Source organism: Populus nigra, chromosome 15, assembly GCF_951802175.1.
Source record: "Populus nigra chromosome 15, ddPopNigr1.1, whole genome shotgun sequence".
NCBI classification, from domain to species: domain Eukaryota; kingdom Viridiplantae; phylum Streptophyta; class Magnoliopsida; order Malpighiales; family Salicaceae; genus Populus; species Populus nigra.
In genome coordinates, this window is record NC_084866.1 from 13,648,468 (window position 1) to 13,665,587 (window position 17,120).

Below are 17,120 nucleotides of genomic sequence, written 5' to 3' on the forward strand. Positions count from 1 at the left end.
CCGTTTTTTATTTTTGCTAGTAAACGATATTTTATATAAAAATTAAGGGAAAAAATTGTAATGAATTAAAAAGAATTTAAGAATTAGGAATCAATTTCTATTGAACATTATTGGTGGATTTGTGGGCATGCATCCACCCAAAAATTGCTGAGTTGGGCCTAGATTAAAAATGGTGTCCAATGAATTAGCGATAAGGTTTTTGTTATATAAAAAATAGGAACAAAGGGATTAAAAATCAGCCTAACCCAAACACAATATCTTAATAATCTAATTAAAAAAATAATATATAATAAATTGAGATTAAAAAATAAAATTAAAATAAATAAAACTCTCATAAAATAATCAAAAATCAAAATCAAAAATCAAAAAAATAAAGAATGAAATTGAAATACCAATAACAAATAGTATCAAATTATAATTTTTTTTTTTAAAAAAAAAAAGAAAAAATCCACCAACAATAAACCGTCTCACCACCACTAACATACATTGTACCAATAAAAAAAGGATACAGAGGGAATTTCAATGACACAATGAATAAATATATTTTTGTTTTCAGAACGAACCACACATCATTTGAAGTTCACGAACGCCTTTTACGTACCAATAATTTTTTATTAAAATAATATTTAATCTATAAAAAAAATCAAATTATCTTTCATGTAACTGGTAATAACAAAAAAAAAACTATAATAAAAGACCAAAAGGTCTCTAGACATAAATTTTTTTTTATTTCAAGAAAAAAGTTGTCATTTTACCATGTCTATAAAAGTGAAAAGATAGAAATAGCCTTGTTTGCTAATTTCAAAAATATTAACTTAAAGAGTAATTGAGTTATTTTACCATGTTTAAAATTATAAAAGACATATACTCATAGTCAATCCTTTAACGACTAACTAGTCATTTAAAAATATTAAAATATCCTTAAAATCAAGGATATTGATTTTTTTGGAAGGACAAACAGGTAATTATGTTATCATGGTGAATAGTAAAATATGTTTACATGCATAATGAATTTATTTTTTCTTTTAATTTTATACTAGTATATTCGTCTATGATTTACTACTGGTCAAATTATTATTCTTCTAAACTTAAAAAATATTAAGAGTATGGATATTTTTTTAACAGTATCATTAAATTCAATCAAGCAATTCAATCTTAAAACCTACTAATTCAATTCTTTACCTAACTTGAGTTTTGAATTAAACCGTGTGGAAACTAATCCAATCTAATATTGAATAAGAGTGAAAAAAATAATTAGAAAAATTAAAAGATCAAGAACTAAAAAAAAATATACAAAGTTTGATGGGTAAACCCACTAAACCCGTGAATTGGGTAACCCGGGTCAACATGTCAAACCTGCACACCAGGTAATGCACTCCATTAATATTAATAACTTGTTTTTTTTAAAAAAAAAACTATTATTTATTTAACTATATAATAACAAAAATACATGATTATAAAATCAAGCGTAAAACCAATGCCGAAACATTTTTTTCAAGACTATGATAACCTCATAGAAAACAAAATGAAACAAATTGTGAAACTTAATTCCCAAACAGTCCAATATCAAATAATAAAATTAAAAAATATATATATAAAAAAGTTAAACTCACCATATCCATCAGCAGGCCTATGAACTTTTTAAAATTTAATATATCATATAAATGACTAAATAAAAAAAATCAATAACCAATGAAAAAAAGGGATGTCAAAATACAAAAAAAAAAAATCAACATTGTGTAATCCTAACATATCATGCATAATCATGGGTAAACATTAGTTCAAATGGTTTGATGTTGGTAATAAAAATTCATCTAAATTGAATTTTTTTTTTAATTTTAAACTCAACTAAATTAAATGAAAGAATTATATTGATCAATTCAACTATCTTGATTAAATTCAATTTGAATCAATAGGACTTTAATTGAACTATTCTTTTTTTACAAATTTTGATTTAATGTTGTTTTAGTTTATAACGTGTTTTTTTAGTTTAATTCAATTCGGTTTTTCGATTTAGTTTGGGTTAAACTTTTTGTTTCTAAAATTTAAAACTAAAACTAAATCAAACCAAGTATTTTTAAAATTTCCTAACCAAAATTATATAACAAATTCATTAGGTACTTTTCTCACCATATTTTTCATTATATGGAATGTGGAGACTAGGTGGAGCTTGTGTTGTGGTTCCATGCATTTAAAAAATTTTATTTTAATGTATTTTATTATTATTATTATCATCGAAATCAAAAATAAATTTTAAAAAATTAAAAAATATTATTTTAATAAATTAAAAAATACATATTTTAAAAATAACTTATATTGCAATCTAAACAGGCGAGAAACGTGTTTTCTCCAACATGATCTCCTGATTTTCACACTGCTTTTTCTAGGAATCCTATGGACATTGAAGCAGAATTTTGTCCGATCCAACGAAGAAATACAAATCGACATGAGGGAATTGAGTTCTACAGCAACAGCTACAGCAACCCGTCCTTTCCTAAATTTATTTATTTTCTTCCTCCCATTTGCAGCGACGACAGAAGAGGACTGAACGCATATATCAAAGCTATTTTTAGTTCTTTGGCACCAAATTTATTTTTTTTATTTTTTTGCTGTCTTCGGATTGTCAAGCATAATGTATAACATTATGGATTTTGGGTAATTCATATAAAAACCTTGAATTGTAGACCATTTTTTTTTTGTACTGAAGCACAACCCTGTTAAAGGAGAAGCAATAGATTCCATCATAAATGTGGAAGGTGAAATTGATTGACGATTCTCCAATGACTGAAACTTAGTTACGTGGGTGAGATGTTATCATGGAAATGGAAAGGATGTAGTTACAGTATATATGTTTTTAATTTTCATGTTTAATGTATTCTATCATCATCATTATCATTATTATTATTCTAATAATCATTCATTATTATCCATACAATTATATTCCTCATCTAACTTTAACTCGGTATCGAAACCAGATAATATGTTTGGTATTGTGGTAGCTTTTATGATTATAGTTTGAAAAAAAATTATTTTATAAAAAGTACTTTTAGTTGAGGTTGGTTTGATATTTATATATGTTTGGTTAAAATTGAGGTTGAATAAAAAATAGTTTAATATATTTGGTTAAGAATGATATTTAAATTGAGGTTATAAAATAACTATAATATATATATTAATGGTTTTAAATTTAAATATTGTAGATTCAACTACTACTATTACATCATGAAATAAATAATATTTTATATAAAATATTTTTTATTGATCCATTAAACCATCTACAATTTCATTACGTATAAAATTCATCCGACAAGAACTACAGTTTTCATTATTTTATGAGCGTGTAATAAAATTAGGTAAAATATTATCAAAAATAAAATTGAAATTACAGTGCGAGTAAATTTAATTCATTGTAAACTAGTTTTTTAAAAATAAAAAATTTATTTTTCACGTGAAATTGAATAATACGAGTGAATTTTATATTCAATGCACTGATTTTTTAAAAAGAAAAAAAAGTAGTGTGCAGATCAATTGAGATCCTCAGTTGACCTACCCAGATAACCAATCATGTTTGACAACAATCATATTTATATTTATCATATGATACCTGCAAGCCAATCATGTTTTATAACCGCGATATTTATATTTATAATATGATACCTGAGTAGTTGGCTAATGATCATTTAATTAACTACATTGTGATGTCAATTAAAGTAGTAATGAAAATTAAATTAGACAAAAAGGTTGGTGACCACAGAACACACGTCTATATATGCTGAGGCTCTTCTAGCTCCACATCGATCCTTAGGGTTTGGCTGTGGTTCCACACTTCATGTATGTCGGCCCCACCTGTAATTATGAGAATTATTATTGGAGAAGCTCATCTTTATTTGCAATTAATAATTACTTTTCATTGATAGACTTATATTTTAGGTCCCCCGCTGGCTACCCAGCACGTTGCTTTTGAGATCTTCATTATTTTATTTATAATTTGCTGATATACTACGGAATATTTGACAATTGAAAAATAGTTTTTTATTAAAGAGAAATATACTTATTTTTTCCCCTTCATTTGATAGTTTATTATATCTTAAACTATGCAATAAAGATAATTCTTTATTATATTATAACAAAAAACTAGAATTGTGAAGAATTTGAATCTTATTTTATTAGAAAAGATTGTGGAATATATAACTACCTACTTGTATAAAGAAATCGTATATATATATATATATATATATATATATATATAAAATTTATTATCAAGAGACCCCAAGGGTTGGAGGTACAATCTTTAGTTTTTTTTTTCGAGTTCTAGGACTGGTACTTAGAATTATTTTTTATTATTTTTTAAATAATTTAAAAAATAATTATTTATTTAAATTTTTTTGCAGGGTGAAATCCTACTCATCGTTGGTTTTCTAAATTATAAATATTTCATTTTCTGAAAAACAATTTTTTAAGAAAAAAAAAAGTACTTGCATTCTACCTAAAAGTATCATACAAATTTTCGAAAGTGATTTTTTAAAATCTTTCTTGTATATGACACACAACTTTAAATATATTACATTCATATTATATATTGTGGATAATGTGGAACATATATATGTATATATATTCTGTCAAATCCCAGCAAAGTTCTTGTTGTTGGACTGATTTAGCAATTGAAAACAATTTTGGGACAAAAAGAGAAGATTTTGATTGATTTTGATTTGTTTTTGTTGTAGTATATTTATATTTTCTGGGAAAAAAAGATTTAGTTACAATTTACGGTTAAAGCATGTCCATCAAATGAGATACAACTAAATTAGAAGTCCCCATTATAGTGTACTTGCTGTGTTATGTCTCCATCAAGCTCACAGCCTATCTGCACTGAAATTGCTATTTGATCAAATTACTAATTAGTCTTTTTTTATTTTTTTCTGAAAATAAATAAATATATTTATTAAATTTGTGGGATTTATTAATTAAGGCACTTCTTAGTGTTATTTTAAGCATTAGTTATTTTTAAAGTATTTTTCAAAATATTTTTGTATAAAAAATATTAAATTAATTTTTTATGATTTTGATAAAAAAAATATCATAATTATTAAAAAATTTATTCTAAAAGCAATGACTTATTTTTTTATAGAAAAAATATCTTAAAAAGATAATATTACCAAACACATACTAAGTCCCACGTTTAGATTGATTATGATTCAGTAACTCAAAATTATAAAGTTATATTTATTGTTGAATTATGTTAAAAATAAAATATTCAAATGAAAATCAGTAATATTATTTTTTCATAGAGATGAGTATTTTATTAAACTGAATTATATCCAGATTTAAGCCAACCTAGATTAATAAAATTATCGATATAAAAAGTTATGACCTAACATGCCACTCAATACAAGGATGTCCAAACAAAGCATAGTAGCATACAATTAAATTTTGTATATAAAAAAAACTAGAGATCTAATAGTCATAACTAAAAAATTAATATTTTTTTATTAACGTGGATATTCGAGTCAATTTACATGTATTTTAACTAATCTTGTGGGTTCTGAAGTTAACAATCATGTAAGTTTTTAATGACCCTAAAATTTATAAAATTAAAATATATATTAGTAGATGGACAACTGTATTTCTTTTGCAAATAATCCATCACCAGCTCAATTATTTGATATTCCAGTACTTGAAAGACGTTTTTTTATCAAATAATCTGAAAATTAAAATATTAGTAATTTACATAAAATTTCCATTATAAGTACAAAGATCCATGAAAGGATAAGAAGAGAAAAAAAAAACTTTGAACTAAGGACAATACCAGATATATTAGATAAATACAATAAACAAATCATGAAATCTAGTATAAAGAATACCAGATATTGGGTTATTGGAGAGAGCTTCTTAAATATATTTAAGAATTATCATTTTTTATGATAATATTTTTAAGTATTTACAATAAAATTTAACAAAAAAACAGATGAATTTATTTGAAATTATGATTCTTGATAAATATACCAAGATTATATTTGTTTTTATGGGGAACTGCGCAAATGTCCGCACAAATAATGGGACACTAAAAACACCCTTTCATTAAATGTTTCTTGTTAACATGTCAATTCTTTTGAAAGGAACTCATCAGTAGTCACGATCTACGGTTTAGATTGGGGCAGCTGCAGCAACTTTTGACACGTAATAAGTTTGTTTTTATCTTATTATTTTTTTAAAAAAATTATTAAATATTTTTTAAAAAATTCAATGTAAAAATAAAAATTTCACATTAACAAAATAAAAATAATTGAAATATACCTCTTTGTAATTTTTATATTGAAAGTGCATAAATACATTAAAAAATTATTCTATAAATATATATTTAGTTTATGTCTCTCTCTTTGTTTTTTTAATAAAGCATTTTTCTACCTCTTCTATATATGTTCCTTTTATCATATTTGTGTTTAATGTTATAGTATAGATTGTTTTTATCTTAAAAATACATCTGAATATATTTTTTAATTTTTTTTATATCAATGTATCAAAATTAACAAAAAACACTAAAAAAAATTTAATTTAATGTTTTTTCAAGATATATACACTCTAAAAACATTTAAAAACAAAAACTATCACAACCCTAAAAAAAAACACTCACCAAACGCAACCTTATTTATTAAGAGGCAGGTTTTTCTAAATCACAACCATATAAGTTTATGACTTTCTTTTATGTTAGAGTACCAGAATAGCGGCTTGGTTATTAATTTCATTAAAATCTCCCACATGGTAATTAATACTTTCAGTTAGGTTATGTGCACCACAAGAATCCAAATTTCCGAAGTTAGTTTGTATAAAATCCATTTTTTAAAACATCATAGGCTAGTATTTACATACATGTGATCATAGATAGTGTGAATTAATTATTAATTAAACCTTTTTGACTAAATCTATGCATGCTTGATTCAATGACAAACCTTTTGAAGTATTTTATAAAAGGTTAACTATGGTTTATTTAATTCAAAAAGAAATTTTTTCCAATTCCAAATTACTTAACCTACACGTTGTGTGGAGAAAAGGAATGTTCAAGTAATGATAGTATTTTTAAAGAAAAAAAATAAAACACTTTACTAGGTTTAATAAGCTCATTTAAAATAATAATATGATAAAAAAACATAGAAAATAAATAAATCAATTGAAAGGACAATAATTAACTATAAAAAATAAATTGTCAATATCATACATGAAAGAAGAAGAAAAAGCTTGTTTAAAACTTATCGTCGCTTTGTCGTAAATACTATCTTACCACTAAAAAGAGCTTGTCGAGATGGTTCTAACGCTACCACAGAAGACTGCACAACGACACAAAAAAAAACTGCACGTGCAACAAAAGCAACAACCCGAAAAATAAACTAAATAAAATGTTATGAAGTGAGCATCTAATGCTTATATTTAATTAATTTAGTTTAATTCAAAAATAAATTTTTTAAAAAAAATTTAACAAAGAACAACAAATAAAAAGAATCAAGATAACCCCGAGTTATTTGCAAAATTAGTAAAAAATCTTGTATGAAGCAAATAAAAGAAAAAACAAAGTCGGTCCCTAATTAAATAAATGTTGAAGGATGAATCTGAAATGAAAATATGAGCTTTAAAAAAAAAATCAAACCCAAACAAATACCCTAAACCCATAACCCATTAAATCTTAGATCTGAACTCAATCAAGAAGTTCAATTTTGTCCTTAAATATTTTTTACTACTCAATCAGATTGTATTTGAGTTGACCAAATTGACTATATTATATTAAACAACTTCTACATAATTTAATTTTAACATGAGCTAGGTAAAAAATTTAATTGAAAGATTTTTTATATTTTTTATATTATTTTTTTAATTTTATTTTGAGGGTTTTTTTTTTTTGTTTTTCTATCGGCCAAGATCAATAGCTTTTAAGTAGCCAAGTTGATTGATTTATATTGAAATAATTTTCACATTCTAAGATTGCAAAGTTGATTTAATGACTCAAATTTAATAAAAATATCAGATAATTTTTTATATTTTTGTTTTTAACTCATGACGTGGCGTGGGCCTCAAAACTAAGTATTAAATGTTAAAGTCCTGGACATGAAGTTATATCGGTGCGGACAATATGGAAATGGTCTATGTGCGAAGGACAGTATTTTATTCAAACTTATAAAATAATTTTTTTTATATAGTTTAAAGTTATATATAACTTAGTACTTGAAAAACCATATTTTTTCCATCTTACGTTAAAATGGCTACTATATGTAGATGCGGATAAGATAATCGTACTTGAATTTGATGAATTCTTTTTATTACTTTATCCAAAATAACGGTATAATATTATTAGTATCCATATTTTACCAATATCGGCATTTTAGACTCCCCCATGTATAATTACTGATTTACAAAATTATCCGTCCCGTGACTCCCATCTCATCATCAAGTTTCAATCTTGCCTTCTGTGATCCGTACTAAGATTTTTGTGGAATAAAAGCCCTAGCTACTGCAGTACAATATCGCATGCAACGTAACCAAAGGAAGCCCCAGTTATTAAATTTGGGTAGGTTACATTAACTTGAGTCGAGTTGTAGGTGATCTTGTTAAATACACCAAGCATCATAGGACGTTCATCGACAATGTACTTCTTTCTTGCACTAAATTGCATTCAATCTCCGCTGTATATCTTCTCAAGATCCCAACTCAGCCTCTGCTGTACTTCAACCACATCTGAACACTTCAGTACTTTGCTTCTGTCAGCGAAAACTCCCATCATGGTGCAGTCAAAAAAGTTCAGAGGGGTGAGGCAGCGACATTGGGGTTCTTGGGTTTCTGAAATTAGACATCCTTTACTGTAAGCTAGCCGACTCCACGAACCCCATCTAGATATTTCTCTTATCTTTTCTATAATTTAGTCTACTTATAGTCTTGTTCTTAGAGTCTAAAGAATCCTTGACTATATGATCTTATTGTATAATTTTATGTCTTGTTTTTGTTGTATGTTTTGTGACACAGGAAGAGGAGGGTCTGGCTAGGCACATTTGAAACAGCAGAAGAGGCAGCAAGAGCCTATGATCAAGCTGCAATCTTGATGAGTGGTCGTAATGCGAAAACTAACTTTCCAATACCTCAAACTTCAAACGAGGAGGACCCAAAATCAAGTGATGAAGCTTCACTCCCAACACCACCAAATGGTTTGTCTGAGATCCTCCATGCTAAGCTAAGAAAGTGTAGCAAGGCACCATCACCATCAATGACTTGTTTGAGGCTTGACACTGAGAACTCACTAATTGGGGTTTGGCAGAAGCGTGCAGGTGAGCGTTCTGACTCAAATTGGGTCATGAGAGTGCAGCTTGGACAGAGAGAAAGCCAAGTTTCTGAGAGTACATTGCCATTGCCTCAGTCTTCAGGGGGGGTATCAGAGCCAGAATTGAGAGCAGAAATGGGTGAAGATGAGAGAATTGCACTGCAAATGATTGAAGAGCTTCTGAACAGGAATTGTCCTAGCCCTTCTTTTGGGGTTCAAGATCACGGAGACGGTAGCCTTTTTCTTTAGCTATGATCATGGGATTTCTCTGAATTTGTGTGTTTTGTTTAAGGAAGTGGTTAAGGGCGTATAGGATTGCAAGTGACATACGTCTAGTTTAATTTATATATACATATAAATAATATAATTTGTCTATTTTAATTAATATATACAAATAATACACTTATAAATATTTATGGCTCAGATTAAGAAAAGGGTGGAGAAGAAATTGAGGATATATATTTATATATAGAAAATAATGGAAATATGATTTAAAATTCTTTCTATGTTTTAGCTGTTCAGTTATTTAATTCCTCCTCTTTTCTTTTTCTTCGTATACCTTTACCGACTAAAAAATGGTTAAGCAAGCGAAAGACTTTCTTTCTATTTCTCTACTTTATTCTTTAAAAATTTTAGTGTGCTCTGGGATATTTCATGGCCCAATAATTTTTGCAGCCTCCTGGAAAACAATATGATAATAATTCTGTGGTTAGGATATATTGTTTAGGAGAAAAAATTGCATGTTATTCTTATATATATATATATATATATATATATATATATATATATATATATATAGAGAGAGAGAGAGAGAGAGAGAGAGAGAGAGAGAGAGATCATAATTATGTTTGCTATAATATTCATTTTTACTATTAGAAGAAAGATCGCGTTAAAAATGAGAAAAATCCATAGACAGTACATGATTTTTTAAAAACATTTCTACAATAAAATATTCTAACCTAACTTAATTTTGTAATATATATTTCAACTCTCAATTTGGTGAGCTATCAAATATATTGAATTAGATGTCTCTTAACAATAAGATAAATTGACTTTATTAAATAATAACATGACAATTAATAAGATAAATTGACTTTATTAAATAATAACATGACAATTAATTTAAAACCAAGAGAATGTTACAAATACAAGTTCATAGGGATATTTTGCAATTGATTGAAGAAATCAAGAGTTAAACTGCTCCACTGAAAAAGAAATCAAGAATTAAGTTATTCCTTTCATTGTCCGTTAGTTTAGTTTTTTTATTTATGTTTATTGCCTTTTGTTCAAGGTAGCATGTTCTCTTAGCCTGGATATATATATATATATATATTCTGGTCTCTAGCTTGTCTTTTATCTATATAATTAAAAAAATTAAGTTATTCCATAAAAAAAATAAATTGAAAAAAAAAACTTAGAATACCTAATATCATCAATTGCTAAAACATGGTCTTTGAAAATACAAAACAATCCAATCCCAATATTGCATTGTGTCATCTTTTTGATGAAAATCAAAATTTTATTACTGAAAACACAGCCTACCCGTCAGAAAGATCCTGGAAAAAGAGGCATAAATACACAAACAATTAAAATCAATGATATGCCACAGTCCTCTTCGTTTTTTCCACGAGATTAATATCATTCTACTTTTTTCCTAGCTAACTCTGTACGGGTATCATCCCCACCAAAGACAACCTACCAAGTGGATTGTGATGGGTCATGGTTTTTTAAAAACCTCCCCATTTCAAGGTAATCTTATGAAAAAAAATGAAATTATGTTTGTTTTAAACATTCAACTTCCCGTTCAGTCAGGATATCTTCGCACCCAATTCTAAGTTGGGTGGGTGTGTTCGCATTGAGCTATTAATACTTTCATTAATATTTTTTATCACATAAAAATATATCATACTAATTTTATTTTCAGATGATTCCCCGTTAACATTCCTAGAGGTTTATAAAGGGTATTGCGCAGATATTCATTGGAGGGAAGATTTATAACCTTTGAAGATACCTATAAAAAAAAGTCTGAAAATAAAAGTCTGAATGATATACAAGGATCTTAAAAAATAATTCATTCTAGAATATACCGTGTTATTTTTTTATTTTAGCATCATTTGAATGAATTAAATTTTTAATCACCCAGGTGGATTTCATTCACAATCGATTTTTTTTAAAAAAATGAATTGGTTTGGTATATAAATTTGTATTTTAAATCCCCGTGATTAATCAATTAAAGAAGGAGCATTTATATCCCCTAGTCATAAGAAAAGATCCAACTTGTTTATGAAAAAACAAAAATGTGGAAGCAGAAGAAGTAAACAAAAAACGCTTATAATTTACATGAAGTCATCACTTACTTCCTCGAGTGACTCTTGCTATAGGTAGCTGGTAGGGATGCCTCTCTGCTCGACAGAGAAAATTTAATTCATCTTTACTCTTTCCACAACTGGTAATTTTTCACCTATTGTCCTATAATGATTGATATTATATACTGTAGAAGTATAGTAGGTGTTGTGCAATCAATGAATATTTTTCATTTCTTAAATAAAAGTATATACTTCATGAAAGAAATGTTATAAAATACAAAAAACACTTTGAAAATTATATAATAATATTTTTTCAAAGTGCTTTTTTATACCGAAATATATTAAAATAATATTTTTTGATTTTTTAAAAATTATTTTTAAGATTAGTGCATAAAAACAATCTAAAATATAAAAAAAATTATAAAAAATTAACTTCATTTTTATATTCTAATCTAGACTATTGATTTTAATTAACTTCATTTTTATCATTAGATTTGAAAACTAGAAAATATAAAAGCAAAAATCATAAAAAAATATTTAAGTGAGGATAAACTAGAAAATATAAAAGCAAAAATCATAAAAAAATAATATTTAAGTGAGGATTGAATGATAATGAAAAAAATATGCATAAGTGATGAAATTATTATCTTGCATTTTCAACTATATTAGATTAATTTTAACTAGGATTGGTTTAATTGTTTTTTTTTGTTATGAAATATATTTAGAGAAATGATTTAATAGCTGAGTGAATATAATATTTAATTATATTATCTGAATTATCTTTTTATGATGATTATAAATACTTTCTCTTAACATGATTTTGGTGAGTAAATAAATTATTAATGCCCATTCTAAACCAAAGTAAAATAATAATCTATATTCATTATTTTATTCATCCCTTACCAATCAAATAAAGTAAAATATAAAGACATTCTCTTTTCATTATGTCTACCACGCACAACATCATCTTCATCCTTTATTATATCTCGTCGTCTCTGTCTCAGGTGTCTTTATCTCTGTGTAATTAGCCTACGTTGTCGTTGTTCTTACTGACTGAAAAGCCGCTGCATGCAATTAAGCTGGAGGTAAGGTTTTCAATCCTCCATTGAATGCTCGTTGACAAAGAGGGAAGTATTTTGCAAATTGCAAAATATTGGAGAAGGATTTCAGTTCTGTTGTTTTCTTGTTTTACAAGCCTTGTTAGTAAAATGGCCATAGCTCTTGGTAGCAATTAAGCTTCAAATAATGCACCGTGCATATAGCTATGACTTGCCAGGTTTTTTGCTCAGAATGAATGCAGTTTTTATTTTAATGATAATCCCGAAATCTGAGCATCTTAATTATGAGCATTTCCAGCTTTCTTAATCCCTGTTTAGCACCATTAATCTCATCTTCAAGTTTCCACGTAAATTTTTGATTTATTTGCAATGGTCTTGCATTATTCCTATTGTGATTATTGACGACATATATAGCGTATACAAATAGATACGAATGATTTATTTGCAATGGTCTCTGTTTTTTTTTTCTATTTTGTTCCTAGACAGTAATCTAATATTAATTAATTATGAACACTCATCTTTCATTGAAATGTCAAAGCAAGTATGATAAATCCAATCGAAGCTTTTCTATTTCATGTTTTCATAGTTAGTACAGTATAGTTTTGTGGTGGAAAATCATGCAAGTGGACCGCAAGAACAAGTTACAGAATCATCATGCTCTTAAAACCCATGGTGAAAGACTCAGAAGCCAGCCCAGTTGTCGGGTGATCATCATTTAATGCTTTCTCTCTTTTTTTTCCTGGGTAGTTTGACTTGTGAGGCCTCTACTTAGTTTTTCTCGTACGAAGTTTGAATCAAGAATTCACTCTTGAGCAAATTTAAGGTCTCCTTGACAATGACCTCTAGAAGACTAGAATTGATTTCAAAATTAGTTAGGAAAGGAATACGGTGACAAATTGTAGATGGAGTGTCAAAGACTAACATAAGATTTTGATTATTTGTATCATCCTTCTGCTGATTATCAATGGAAGTCAAGACCTTGTTGTGCTGAAAGAACATGCCTTTTTATATCAGTTTTCCGATTCTGATATGAATATCTCATCTTCAATCATCTTTAATCAGATTAACAGGATGGATTTAGTCTTAATATGCCCAAATTGATTGAACGAATATACAATCTTAACCTCGAATCAATATATAGATGAAGAAGTGGTGCTTGTATTGTTTGTTGGTGTTTTTAATTTGGATAAGCTGTAAATTACTAATATTAAAAACTCAGTTAAACCTAAAAAATTAAGTTGTTTGATGATATTTTAAGATATAATTTATATTAATTTTTAATTAATATTGCTGTTTAATACCAAATTAATTAATTATCTGATTAGAGCCTAGATTGTTTCCACAAGCTACATAATCATTGTTTTCTCATCCCTTTCCTAGACTAGACATAACATGGAGTAGAACAAAATAGTAAGCAAGCAGGGTGGTTAGAGAATTCTCAAATCTTGCGCGATGCAGAATTAGTTGGGGCTCGTAAGCTTCCATAATCAAGATTCAGGGAGCCGAATTTTGGACAGTGGCTGTGCTGTTATGAATCAGAGTGGTCCATTTCAATCTAGTTTAGGTCACCAAACATGTGACAGTGTCCCATAATAGACTTTAGGATGAAAAATTATGTAAATTTAGGACCACTTTACCATAAAAAGCTTATTTAGTATTACGATAGTAGTTGTTTTTAAAAGTATATTTTATTTGAAAATACATCAAAATATATTTCTATTATTTTTTAAAATTTATTTCTGACATCAACATATTAAAACGATCTCATTAAAAATATTTTAATTTGAAGTAAAAAAATATAAAATAATAATATTTTTTCAACATATTTGAAACGCAAAATAAACAGTTTAAAGTATAATCAATTCCTAATGATATTGATGCTGTAAGTGGTAAAATAGAGATACTGATCATAACTATTTTATCCTGCAATGAAGTAATTAAATAGTAGCATTAGATGATGATTGAATTTGCTGTAGAAGTTTGGTGATGTATCGTATCTAACACCCTACTTCTTTGGAAAGGAGGAACAAGATTCACTGTTGAGAGTGACATTGTTAAAGCTAGGTCTTTAAGGAAGGTAAGGGAAGTAAAATTATTGAAAGTGGTAGGGTCCGGTCTAATTATTAATTTTAGAATTTATAAAATTAACTGAGATATATATAAATTAGCTCGAACAGCGAGTTAAAAAAACAAATTTCTTGAAAGTGGATCCTATTCTCAACTACCACTGCAAGGTACTTGTCTATACTGCATAATGGAGCTGGAGCAAGCAGGCAAAAAAGGCAGGTAATCTATGCTAGCTACAAGCTTGAAACAAAGTCATGGGCCTGTCATAACTTATTTTAAATGGGTTTTTTTTTTTCTGGAGAAAATAATGGTATGATTTAGAGCAGCCTTGCAAGGCCTCAAGGTCTAGAGAGAAATGGAGTCCTGGGTTGATATTAGGCTCCTTTTGGCAACCTCATGTGGCCCATAAAATATATGTTTTGATTTGCTGGTGGTTATTTTGTTCTTCATTTAATTTCTATCTTGGTATTTTGCTTTACAAAGAAATTAACAAATGTGCCTAATTGGTAAGTGATGGTACATGAAAAAATAAAAAAAATAAAAAAATGTCCCGAACGGGCTAGGCCTGAATGGCCTCATCTATATTAACACCCTTATTATGAGCTATCTAATACCCATAACACACACCTTAATATATTTATTTATTTTTGGAATTTTAAAAAGTTAAAGTGTGTTTCACACCACTAAGTTAAATCATTCATTATCCCATAGGATCAAATTTATTGATTTAAGCATTAAAAAATTTTATAATTTTAAAAAAATACTTGTATTTTTATGTCAAATCCAGAGAGAAAAACTTATATTCAGTCAGGTAGAGCATAATACATCTTGGATTACATTATCGAATACAGAATTCTTTCAATTCTTAATTTCAACTTCATCTTTTATTTCAAATTTTAATTGCTATTATATTCGCTTACAGACAATCCACTGATCGACAATGAGTAATTGTCTATGTATCTATTATTTAATTTAATGATATGACAACTCCCGCAAAGTGCTGCAATACCATAATATATATATATATATATATATATATATATATATATATATATATATATATATATGGTGGGTCTTAATTATAAATCTCATGATCACACCACTTCTCTTCTTCGATTATAGACTTGTAATGTGATCTCATGCCCGTAATTGTCATACTCGGTCTAAGATCAAACCTGAAAAAGGATAATCCCTCTAATTACTTTGGTTAATCTAAATTAATTAATTAATTTTTTATTAAAATAATTTTTTTTATTTTTTATTTGATTCGAGTTATATCAATCTATTATATTAATTATAATTTTTTTAGATTAATATAAATATCTCATCAGTTCACCTCAACTAATTTTATAAAAAATAAATTATATTTAAACCTTCTCGTGCTCGATAGAAAATGTCATTTTTTTAGACCTATCATGTCATTTCAACAGTATGCTTCTCTTTTTCTTAAAGGTCTAAGGATATATTATTGAATGGACTAATGATCCGAACAATTATCTGCCGCTCTTATATTTTTTTTATGGTCCTACAATATGTTAATTTTTTTTTTATTAGAGAAAACCCTACCCCCAAAAAAATATACTTTATAGGTTCACATGAATAAATAAAACCCCGGTTGTCTCATGCTTTTACAAGAGGTGCATGCCCAACTCAAATTCGAGACCTGCTGTGCAGATCTCAAGTTCTTTGTCATCATGCTACGCCTTCTGGAACCAATATGTTCTTGAATGGACTAATAAACTAAGAGTGTGTTTGGTATTGCGGTAGCTGTTGTGGTTGTAATTTGAAAAAAGTTGTTTTATAAAAAGTACTTTTAGTTGAGGTTGGTTTGAAAAAATAGGTGTTTGGTTAAAACTGTGGTTGAAATTGAAATTGAAAAAAAAATAGTTTAACGTGTTTGGTTAAGAGTGCTTTTGAAATTAAAGTTTTAAAATAATTTAAAAAAATATATATTAATATTGATGGTTTTTAAATTAAATATTTTGGATTTAATTATTGCAATTACATCATGAAATAAATCATACTTTATATATATAAAAAATTATTGTTCAATTAAACTATCTACAATTCCATTACGTACAAAATTCATCCGATAAGAACTATAAAATTAGGTAAAATATTATCAGGAATAAAATTAAGATTACAGTACGAGTAAATTTAATTCACCTTGAACTAATTTAAAAAAAATAAAAAAAATTGTTTTTCATGTTCACGTGAATAATACGAGTGAAATCAATTAAATGTATTGATTTTTTAAAAAAAAAACTATTTAATGAACAGTGGATACATGTCTCTACTATTCAGTGAATAATAAAAAATAATTTTTTTATTTTAATACGCAGGAAGCAACTCAGAGCTACTTTTCTTCTTTTTACGTTTCAAACGTAGTAG

The 17,120-nt window shown here is 27.1% G+C and overlaps 1 protein-coding gene across 1 annotated transcript; it reads left to right on the plus strand.

Moving 5' to 3' along the window:
• The first annotated feature begins 8,624 nt into the window (after positions 1-8,624).
• LOC133673683 (ethylene-responsive transcription factor WIN1-like) lies at positions 8,625-9,795 on the plus strand. Its single transcript, XM_062094542.1, has 2 exons — positions 8,625-8,845; positions 9,007-9,795. The coding sequence occupies exons 1-2, from the start codon at positions 8,631-8,633 to the stop codon at positions 9,545-9,547; spliced, it is 756 nt and encodes a 251-aa protein (XP_061950526.1). The 5' UTR covers positions 8,625-8,630; the 3' UTR covers positions 9,548-9,795.
• Positions 9,796-17,120: the final 7,325 nt, after the last annotated feature.